Source organism: Psammomys obesus, unplaced genomic scaffold, assembly GCF_907164565.1.
Source record: "Psammomys obesus unplaced genomic scaffold, mPsaObe1.curated_primary_1811, whole genome shotgun sequence".
Classification (NCBI taxonomy): domain Eukaryota; kingdom Metazoa; phylum Chordata; class Mammalia; order Rodentia; family Muridae; genus Psammomys; species Psammomys obesus.
In genome coordinates this window covers 418623-430449 of record NW_026590061.1, presented here as the reverse complement: position 1 = coordinate 430449, position 11827 = coordinate 418623, and the positions used below count along the sequence as shown (strand labels likewise).

The 11827-nt window shown below is 39.1% G+C and overlaps 1 protein-coding gene across 3 annotated transcripts in view; it reads right to left on the bottom strand.

The window, feature by feature from the left end:
- Positions 1-11827, bottom strand: part of Amn1 (antagonist of mitotic exit network 1 homolog) — a 35407-nt gene that overhangs the window by 2026 nt on the left and 21554 nt on the right. For 2 of the 3 annotated variants that reach the window (XM_055605623.1, XM_055605624.1), the window contains exons 4-7: positions 8894-9111; positions 8053-8109; positions 7117-7228; positions 6936-6991 (exon numbers count right to left, since the gene is read on the bottom strand). In XM_055605623.1, the coding sequence (XP_055461598.1) occupies positions 6936-6991; positions 7117-7228; positions 8053-8109; positions 8894-9111 (443 nt within the window). The remainder of the gene's footprint in view (positions 1-6935; positions 6992-7116; positions 7229-8052; positions 8110-8893; positions 9112-11827) is intronic. The other variant, XM_055605622.1, reaches the window with a different exon arrangement.

The following is an 11827-nucleotide window of genomic DNA, read 5'->3' as shown; positions in this document are numbered from 1 at the left end:
TTGCCTCCTTTTTATCCCAATGTGATTAGGCCTTGCCTTGATTTCCATTTTTTTCCCTCTCAGCACAAGCCTTGGCTCCAACCTTACATTTCCTAGTGTTATTTTTTTCTTCAAACTGTACATTTTGTAGTTCTTTTTTCCCCATTGCTCTTTTTCACTGTAGACAGGCTCAGGACTAATTACTAATAACCATGCAACACAGTCAATATTAGGCTGTATTGGAATCTCGGCCAAATAAAGTAGTCCATCATTTGTCAACTTAGCCTCAGGCAAATTATTAGGACAAGGGTAGATGACAGCCATGATCTTTGCCAAAATATCACAATAAAGACAATAAAGAATTGTCTCTAGCCCAGCTGCTAATGTTGTTCCCCTGTTAAATCTCTTGAGCCAGACTCCATAGTCCATCAGCTATCAACACTACTGTATTCAGATCCTACTAGAATGGCTCATTAAGCTCTGCTTCCAGTGTTCAAGCTCTGCTTTCCTAATCCAGAGTACTAGCATCTTCTACATTTTTCCAAAACCAAGTATGGTCAGGTCTGTCACAGCAATACCCCACTCCTGGGACCAACTTCTGTTTTAATTACTTTTCTATTGGTGTGACAAAACACCATGACCAAGACAACTTATAAAAGAAAAGTGTTTAATTGGGTTTATTGTTTTAGAAGGATAGAGTCCATGATTGTGAAGTAAAGGCATGGTGACAGAAGTAGCTGATAATTCACATCTTGACCCAAAAGTAGGAGGCAGAGAGAGAACCATGGAAATGGGAGTCTTCTGAAATTTCAATTCTGTTCTCAGTAACACACGTCCTTCAACCAGGCCATACCTCCTAATCATTCTGAAACAGTGTGGTAGTTGCTAACTATGCTTTCACCCCTTAATGCTGGGTATTGAACCCAGGGTCATAGCATTCTAGGCAAACTCGGATGCTAATCTACTCTTCCTCCCTTCACCATCACTCAGCCTTATAATCAGGCAATTATTTAATTGAAAAACTGAGATTCTTAAAAGTAAAAGCTATGTTGTGGGCTAGCCATATCTAATGGGCACAGCAAGTCATAAAGCCAGCACAGCTGCTTGACAAAGATCCAGCACAGCTGAGCTGAGTGATGCAATCGCTGTGGTGCAATCTCCCACTTTTTGGCTTTGATCTGCACTTGTTGTATGTTGGTGTGGGGGCTTTTATTACAAGTTGGGGATACTGGATTGATGGAAATTTTCTTATGAATCATTTATGCCCTCTCCCAGAAGTACTGCTGCTAAGCTTCCCTAGGAATATCCTGACCATGCTACCCCTCCCGCTTTTAGGGAGATATCCTTATCTGGCCGGACCTGAAGGTCTTCCTTATGATCCGGAGGTTGTAACTCAAGTAAATATGCCAGAGACCTCCTTATTGGGCTCTGACTCAAAGATATTCTTGGCATATCTGCCCCTGCACTTAGTTAGGAACAAGATACTCAAAACAAAGTAAACTTGAAAGGTAAACAAGATTCAATGGGATAGAGATGTTGGCAGCAGAGCAAATTAAAAGCCCCTTCCTACTACTGATGGACAAAGAATGGTGTGGATAAATGATAAAAGAATAAAATATTAAGACCTCCCTTTCATAGAAAAAGTGAACACCACTATGGTGTTGTATGACCAAGGAACACAAAAATGTAAGAGTAGACATATAAATAAGTTCTACAAATATATAAAAAATAAATATTGTATTATGGCAGGAATTAGATAATTGCCTCTGCGTTGGCTTGAAGACTTTTATTGGACCTAATGACAGTTATCACTCTGACTATTAAAAGTTGACAGTGCACTGCTTTGGGACATGACAATCTGCCCAGGCTGGCTTGGAGATTTTCTTTCTGTCTAAGGTCCTTGAAACTGCCAAGACCCATCAGCCTGAAAACAGGCTGTCATGCTTTGGCAGCATATGCCCTTCAAGTTGAAATATTGTTAAAAGTTGGGTTGTGCGGTTAATGAGGGAAAATGATTATAAAAGATAACTGTTCTGTCATGGTTTATCAATGATGACTAAACTTATGACCAAGAGGAAGTTAAAACATGGCCAGGAACAAAAATTATATGATCTATGTTTTGGAACAACATGCATCTATCCCTGCCTACTAAATTCTGTATAAATAAACAACAGTCAGGATATAAAACTGACACCCCCACCCCCCGTGCCTGACTCCTCCTTCCCTGCTGACTCTTTATCTCCTCGGTGAGACCTGGCCATACCCAGGACTGGTTCCTGGCAATGTTGGCAAAGTCTTATCGTAAATTAGAGGCAAGCCCGGGCTACATAGTGTGTACCAGGACACCTGGCAGAGTGAATCTAGCTGAAAAACTTAAAAAGTGGAAGTGACAAAGAGGTGAAGCATAGAGATGGCAGCATGTTGCTCATATTGAATAAACAGGAAGAGAAGAACTAGCCTAAGAAATCTACTATAAACAATTAGAACTAATAAATTAGCCAGATTGCAGGGTACAAAAACAATATACAAAAATCAAATGTATTTCTACATACCATTAAGGAATGGCCCAAAAGTGGAATTACAGTAATTGCACTTATGTTTCCATAAAGAAAGAAAGAAAAAGAAAAAAAAAAAAGAAAAAGAAAGAAGATAAATAAATAAATAAATAAATAAATAAATTTGGGCATATGGTAAAGTCCATGATCCCAGGCCTATGGGAGGTTGAGGCAGGACTATCACAAGTTCCAGACAAAACTGGGACGTAGAGTAAAAAATCTGTCTCACAAAACAGAAAAAAGAACAACTCTAAATAACAAAAGGTGGGAATATTTAGAAATGAGCTAATGCCAGTGAAAACCTACAGGGCTGTGTCTAACCACTACACAGCACATACGAAGCTGCAGGTTCAGCGGAGCGTGGTGCAGCACACCTGCAGTGTCGGCACATGGGGGCAGAATGGGCCAGTTTCTGAGTCAGGGACCGGCTGCTCTACAGAGTCCAGGCCGGTCAGGGATGCACAGTAAGACCCCATGTCCTACTTTTTTTGTTGCTATAGTAAGTGCTGGAACTAAAAGCAAGTTGAGGGAGGAAAGGGTTCATTTCATCTTACAACCCCCAGGTCACAGTCGTCACTGCAGAAAGTCTTACAACTATAATTACATTTTATTTATAACTGAACTGTGGTTGATTGTAATTATCAATTTGACACAACGTAGAATCACCTGGGAAGAAAGTCTGAGTGACTGTCTAGATTAGGTTGGCCAGTGGGCATTATCTATGGAGGACTGTCTTCAGTATATTAAGGGAGGCGTGAATACCTGCCACTCACGATGCTACTTTCCCAAGGCAGGGGATCCTGACCTGTGTAAAAGTGGAGCAAGCAAGCTGAGCCAAGCATGCATACATTAATTTACCACTTTTTGTTCTCGGCTGTCAATGTAATGTGACCAACTGCTTCAAGTTTCTGCCACTTTGCCTTCTATAAACAATGGAGTGTAATATGAATGTGAGTTAGGTAAACCCATTTTACTGTAAGCAACTTTTGTCAGGGTGTAGGAAGAGGAAAAGTAACAGGAAAGAAAGTAAAACAAACTATTATATGTGTGTGTTCACGTGTGTGCATTTTAATTCTGTGTGTGTCTGTGTGTGGGTATGTGCAGGTGAATGGAGGTAGATAATCTGTTTCCTGAAGCTGAAGTTGCAGGTGTTTGTGATCCAGCTACATAGGAGCTGTGAACAAAACTCAGGTCCTTTGCAAGAACATTTTGTGCTTTTACTGCTCAGATGTTTGCCTCACTTTGTACTGGACATGGAACACAGAAAGTAATGACACATTACAAACCTTGTGTTTTATAGGCTTACAAATAACTGGCCAGGGTAGTATTTATAGCTATTATATAAATGCAGAAATTTATTTTGATTTTGGTTTTGAGACAGGGCCTCATTATATAGCCCTAGCTGGCTTGAAACTCACTATGCAGATCAGGCTGGCTTTGAACTTACATAGATCCTCTTGCTTTTTGCTCCCCAAATGCTGGTATTAAAAGCTTAGAGTACCACATCTGGTAGATGGAGAACATCTTAATGAGATCACACTTTCCTGGCTTTTGGAATCTAGCCAGGTAAATCTAGCTAGGTAGGCAATGCTCTTGAATCCACCAACTATCAACATTTATTTGGTTATCAATGATCTGAATAATGATATAATTTATTTTAAGTACTCCTAATCTAAAAATCTAATTAACTACTTAAGAATAAAAATTCTTGAAAAGAAGCGGTGTCTGGCACAAAACAACAGCAACAAAAACTCCTGAGAGGAATTTCTGTGTCTGTAGAGACTGATGGGCCAATTGGAAATGCAGTACTGTGCAGAGACTGGAATTCTGTAGGTTCAGAGGCTAATTACATTCATCTTGGGCCAATTTTAGCCCTTCTGTAACAGCCTTACTCTATAGCTGAGCTAATATCTTGTGATAATAAAACCCTCTTAGAAGCTATTAACTTAGCAGAACACTAACTTCCACCAATTCAAGAGTTAAGAATGCTATCAATACATTCTTAGACCTATAAAAAGTTTCCCCTATTTCAACATACCTGCCTCTTTGGTGTACCCACCAATGTATTTTAAAGTTGCCTTGATTTATGATTTTCTTTGTTCTGTAAAACTACAAAAACCCTGTGAAACTGCTTCCATGTTGGAACACAATTTGGGATAACCTAACTTTGTGTTCCCTGGCCATGCTCACTGAAAATAGCTTCAGAATAAACTGTCATTTATTCTCTTTAAGATGAGAGCAGTGGTTTTTACATTGACATACTCCAGTATGTTTCTGGTTTTGAAAATTAGTTATCTATATATTAGTCTAGACATACTTAATTAACCATTTTAATAATTCCCTCCTACACACTTTAAAATTTTTCTTTTAAAAAATTGACAAATACTTTTAAAATTTTCATTATCCTTAATTGTTATGAGTATTTATTTCATTTTTTAAGCTTTAAACAAAATTTTATTACACAAAGGTTGTCATGTAGTTGGAGACTTTTCTTCTTGGTATGATGTTTATTTTAAGCTGTCTGGGGCCAGTGAGATGGCTCAGTGAGTAAGTGTGCTTGCCACCAAGCCTGACAATCAGGAGTTTGATCCCCAAAACTCATATGGTGGAAGGAGAGAGTGGACGCTAGCAAGTCACCTTCTGACCTTCACATGCCTCCCACTGCATGTGATACACACAAATAAATAAATAGTAACATTTTGCCGAAGAATAATTTTTCTCATTGACTGCATTATTATTATAATTTTTTTACCTGACTTGATTTCTATTAAAAATAGGAGGGGGAATGCCAATTTGATTATTTTCAGATAGAAGCCAGAATGATCCTGGAAGTGAAATTAGCAAAGGTAAATTTTATAACATGTTTATGCAAGGTATTCCTACACAAACAGAAGAACACAGGCAGACAGGTATTTCAGCTAAAGTTCCAGGACCAGAAACGTCTGCTCCACAAACTGTTTCACTTCAAACTTTGATGCTAGCCTACCTATTCATGACTTTCAGATTTTAGAATCCATAGCACCTCATCTATTTTAAAATATGAAAGTATTAAAATAGGGAGCTGGAAAGACAGCTCAGTGATTAAGAGTATTTGCTGCTCTTTAGTAGAACTTGAGTTTATGTACTGGGTGGCTCACAACTGCCTGTAACTCCAGTTCCAGGGGATCCAATGCCTTCTCCTGGTCCTGAGGGTACTGGCATTACATGGCATATACTCTCTCTCTCTCTCTCTCTCTCTCACACACACACACACACCTTTTAAAAATATTCAAGTGGGAAAGAGATACAAAATTAGAAATCTCAGAAAGGATTTTTCTTGAGGCCACTGTGATTGGAGTAGTTTAAGAATGGCGAAGGTGCTTCTATCTCCCCTCAATTCTATTAAGAGTGACTCTGGGTGCCGGGGTGGGGTGGGAAGCTCTTGGAGCCTGAGAGGCAGGGTAGGCTGTCCGGCAAGCTGAAAGGACTGTGGCTGAGAACCCTGCGCTCGTACTGTCTAAGCATCTATTTCCTACAGACAGAAGAGACCTGACATAGAGATGTCACTTCACAGAGAAAGCTTAAATCCCCTGGAAGCAGGACTTAGAGGCAGTAAGCTCTTAAAATGAGAGGGCTACAAGAACAAGCTCTCTTCCTTATCCCAGGCCTGGAGTTCTGGACTAGTCTAGTGTCAATGACAATCATAATAATGATCACACTGTACAAGGGAAGTTAAGAGTTTCCTTGTAAGCATCTTTGCTTATTCAGTATATAGGTTAAAAGCACACACAACTCAATGTTGTTGTTGTGTATGTACATGTGGTGTGTGTGTAGGCAGACGTGTGTAGAAGCCTAAGGCTGACACTGGATGTCTTCCTAATGGCTCTCCACCTAATCTATCTGGTCCTAGAGCTCGCCATTTCAGTTAGTTTGGCTAATCAGTGTGTTCCAGGGATTCCTGGTCTCTATCTCCTGTGGGTACCTAAGCTAGGATCACAGGTAGTATCTGGGCACCCAACCTCTGTGCCCAAACTCTGAGTCATGATGCCTAGGTTAAATTGCTCTTAATCTTCACTTTCTACATCCTGAGTAAATGGTCATTTAGCACATTTAATATATATAATATAATAAACTTGACTTTTTTGTAGTTGGTCTGCTTGCTTGTTTGTTTTTCAAGACAGGGTTTCTCTGTGTAGCCCTGGCTGTCCTGGAACTCACTGTAGATCAGGTTGGCCTTGAACTCAAAAGAGATTCACCTGCTTCTGCCTCCTGAGTGTTGAGATTAATGGTGTGTGCCACCATGCCCAGCCAAACTTGACATTTTTTTATTTTCTGCATAAAGCATCATATTAACACTATGATTATGACTATTGCTGGCATCAACCTTATGTAGGTAACACTGAGCCTTACAACCACTATTACCATGACTAGTATCTGCGATGAGATCCCAATAGATGAGGTAGTCACCATGAGTAAGCCTACAAAGGAAATATATTACTGTATCATTTTACTGATAAGGACAATGAATAATGCAACTGGAGGACTAGGGAGTTTTCTCAGGGTTTTACAGTTGGTAAAAGATGAAGCAACCTGCCAGACTGACCTGTTATCAGAGGGCAGCCATGGAAAAGAAGTATACATATTTGAGGACAGGCAGTCAGGACAGCTTCTACGGCCTTATCAGTTAGATTTATACAGTATCCCATGTTAATCTCCTATGTAGAAAACAAAATGAAAGAAAAAAAATTAAAAACTAGATCTATAATAACAGCACAAAAAAGTTTGGAAAATAATTCTATACAAAAAAGAACTAAAGTGATTAAGGTAGTACCATCTTGTCCTGACTCCATTTTGTGTCTGCTCAGGGCATTTCTCAGCCCCCTGCCTCACTAACAACTTGACACACTTGGAATTTTCCCATGACTCTGACTATGGCCCAAATGTATTAACGAAAATAACTGATGTTTATGTAAACTAAAATACCTGATACTGGTATAAATAAAAATAAGTTGTTATGTTGTGACTGAAATAACTGTCATGTCTGCCAAAGCGAATACTGTAGGGTTGTTTTGACTTTCATGTGACTTTAATGTCATTGTGGTTTTTGTTTTTAAAAATTCTGTATCCCTGAGTTTCAGGACCCAGAGTCTCTGTGAGGCACTAGCCTAATCTTGGTTGTCAGCCAATAAAGGACTCTTACAGTTGGCTTAATAAGCATGTATCTGTTACCTTTTGAAGTGGATTGTTTCAGAACCAAATATCTACTTACAAAAAAAAAAAAAAATCTCACAACTATATATAAAGAAATTGAAAACAAACAAAAACTTTCCAAGATAAAAGGAGCAGAGGGAAAGGATGTCTCAGCAGATGAAGAGGCCTGCCATGAGACCTGAGACCTGAATTCTTCAGAACTCATGTAAAGGTGGAAGGAAATAACTAACTATGCAAAGTTGTTTTCTGGCACTCTGCCCACCACTGGTAATACTTTTTTCCTGAGGGTAAAATAAGATTGAGTATTTTCACAGACATGAAAAATCACCTCTAATTGTTTGGCACATGGTCCACTGACAAGTGCAGCCACGCCACTGTCAGATACCTGAGCAAAAGGGAAAAAGAAAGAGCATGGAACAGGGATGAAAAACTCTTCTGAAGTACACAGATCATGAAGAATAATTACTCCCATTCAGCAAACATACATTTTAGTCATATATTCTTCCATCTTTGTTACACAAAGTAGTTAATGGAAATATGTAAATCTAGTATAATCATTAAGCACTGCAGCAGGAAAGAAACTGACCCCTGAGTTGCTTAACCAATGAGCTGGATGCCCCTAACAAAAGACCACACTTTCTGTTTACTGAAAAGCACATCAAGCATGGTATACGAATGGAAGGAGTTTTATGCTAATCTTTTACAGAAGAAGGGAAGAAGTAATTTCTCTGACCCCACTGACACAGAACAGCAGCAAGCAAAACCACAAAGCATGTTATACCTTATACACTGTTCTGAGTTAGGGGCACGGAAAGGTCATAAGGGAGACACATTATTCTGTGTAAGGGGCATGACGTTGTTATAACTGAAAAATAAAGAATGTAGTTTGAGATAAAAGTTATGTGTTCAGCTTAGCTTTTAAAAGTTGATTACATGGAGAGATCAAAGTATAGTTCAAAGATTGATTAGGTTGTTTTTATTAAAGGTAAGTTATATTTAAACAAGGTGAATACACAGTATCTAGCTTATAACTTAGGTTATAAGGTTGGGCAAATGTATTTATGAAGGCATTCCAGAAAAAAAACATTCTCATACCACCTGTATCACGAAAAACTAATTATGGTATTCTGATTAGACATGGATAATAATTGGGACAGCACATTATTTACCTGAGTAGTTGAAAAGTCAACACATTGCAAAGATGGGCAGTTTTTTCCTAATGCATGTAAGGATACATCAGTGATACTTAGGCAGCCGCCCAAATCAATGATCTTTAGCAGCTGGCAGTTGAGTGCAAGAGCAAGGACTCCTTCATCTGTGACGCTGCAACATCCTTTCAAGGAAATTTCATGAAGGTCTGAACAGGAGGAAGCCAGAGCTTTTATTCCTGGGAGAAAACACATTTACTGTCAGTTAACTGTATGGTTATAAATGTATATTACAAAATTAAAAAATACCTAAAGAATTACCAGGAAAGAATTTCTTCAAGCATCAAAGGGACAAGGACTTCCTTTATGAGATATAAAAACGGGCAGGCTTTTGGAAACCTGTACGAAGAGACACCAGAGGATGCTTTTATACACGACTTCAGGCCTGTGGAAAGCAAGCCCTTTTGTCCCTGACCTAACATTCTCTGTTAGGTCACCCTGTGTATTCATGGTACTCATACCCACCTTGTCAAAGAACAGACCCCAGATTTGAGGGAGCTAATTACCTCACCAAGAATGCAGTAAGATACAGAGTACAGTTCTCAGAGTTTCCTTACTTTACCTTAAACTAGCTATATAATTTACCCTACCAATGTAGTCACAGGATACAATGCTTTACAGTTACTTTTGTCTTGTTGTTTTTTCTTTTTCTTTTTCCAGAGTTGAGGACTGAACCCAGGGCCTTGTTAGGCAAGTGCTCTACCACTGAGCTAAATCCCTAAACCCTTGTCTTGTATTTTAAAGTCATTATAGTTCCTTTTGCTTTGTAATCGTTTTTGTTTGTTTGTTTGTTTTTGGTTCTACTTGCTTTGTAGACCATACTGGCCTTGAATTCACACAGATCTGCCTGTCTGCCTGCCTCCCTAAGTGCTGGGACTAAAGGCATGCGCCACTGAACTCGGCTTTGGAATACTTTTCTCTGGGAAATTTGAATCTGTATCTTAAGACTATCCATATTTGGTTCAGAACAAACTATTTTCTTATCTCCTTCAAGTGAGTTCATTATTTTGCATCATATAATATAGGTAAATGCTCCACCATTTGTGTGTGTGTGTGTGTGTGTGTGTGTGTGTATGTGTGTATGTAAGAAATGTGACTAAGACTGTTTTTTATTTTAGCAATCACCAATTGTATGTTAGTCATTTTCAAAGTAGTCCATCCCACAACAAGCCAAGTATATCCAGGACAAGGTGTGGAGGCAAGGAGAGTAGACACAGCTTTGTTAGTGTGAGGGCTGAGGAAGGAGATATTTGAGGTAAAAAAAACCCAGATGAAGCCTTCGACTAGCTACTTCCAAGTTCCTGTCACTGGCAAAGAACTCGGAGACAAAGTAAGAAATCACTGGCAGGTTTACTAAAGGGAGTGTAGGATTCTCAAGAAAACATCATGACTTACAGGCTTTTCTTGGTAGGCCATGTGCTGTGGGGACAGGAGTGTTTGCCATCATGCATCATCCCGTGTTTCCTTTCTTTTTCTCTGGCCAGAACATCACAATGGACTTAGACCTTCTGTAGCTATATTTTTAATTTATACATTCATTCATGTCCCACCTCCTCTATCTTTACAGACAGGGACTCACTATGTGGTCCAGGCTGGCCTTGAACTCACAACAATCATCTTCTAGAGCACCAGAATTACAAATGTGAGTCACCATGACCAGCTTCCCATCTTAAAACAGACATATTCTGCACATTAAGTTTCATAGCTATTAACAAAAATCTAAGGAAAAACAGTATAAAGGCTAGATATTCTGGGTTCTATGGCTCTAAAGAAAGATTTGGCAATTTACATCTTTGCAGCAAAATGATGAGAGGAATGGTTGGGAAAAGAAGCAGAGAACAAATCCAAAGAACAGCCCTATTAGCTACTTATGAAGATATACGTAATTTTCTAGTGATGTTGAAACAGGCACTTAGAAACTGCTTTTGTTAAAAAGGACTGCATATTCACTTGGGCTGACAACTAAAAGCAGGATGTAAACCTGATATTGCTGTCCTTGTTTCACTTCTATAACTTTTACTTTGAGGCAGACAACATTTGGCTTTGATTATACAACATCCTCCTCTTATAATAATACACTTGGCAGCCTAGTTCCTTCATCTGCAAACACTATTTCATCTAGCACCTTTAGAACTCTTTCAGCCTTCCACCTTCATCAGGCTACTTGTACTCCCATCTCTGAAAAACAGTCCAAGACCCTAGAAACAAGTGTATTCCTACTGTATCTAGGTACAAAGAATAACATTCAGGATCACTTGGTTTTGTGTATATCACCATAAGACAAAATTGTGTCCTTTTGTGAACTTTCAGGGAGAATCTTCTATTTTCCATTTTGTGCCTATGCATAACTGGGCACAGAAGGGAAATTATAGGAAAGGACATACATAATAGGAAAAATTATACATGGCTTAATCTAGCAATCAAAATGAGAGCCACCTAAGCTATGCCTCTTATAATCAGCCCTCCTTAAGATCCCACTGTTGAAAAAACACTACTCTTACCTAGTTTATTCTAGAGCCTAAAATGAATGACTGTGGCCCTGGAACACTGGTTCAGCTTATTCCTAATTCCACGTTCCAAGTTAAGAGGATGTTTGAGCACATTGTGACCCTGAGATTGTATACAGGAAAAACCTGTTTCTAGACATGGTATGGCTCAGCCCTAGCCACACTGTTAATCCTCTCTGTAAACAGGATTAAATACAGTTAACCCTAGATCAAGAGGCATAGTAAGCAACCAGTTGACAGGGAGTGAACATAGGAAACAGCCATAGAGAGTGAGAAGAAGTCCGGAGGAAACACACAGGAAGCAGAAAGGAGGAACATTCTGTTTAAGGGGTTTTTAAAGACAGTGTGGAGAAGGAGAAGGTAATTTTTTCCTTCTGGGATGTTGGCT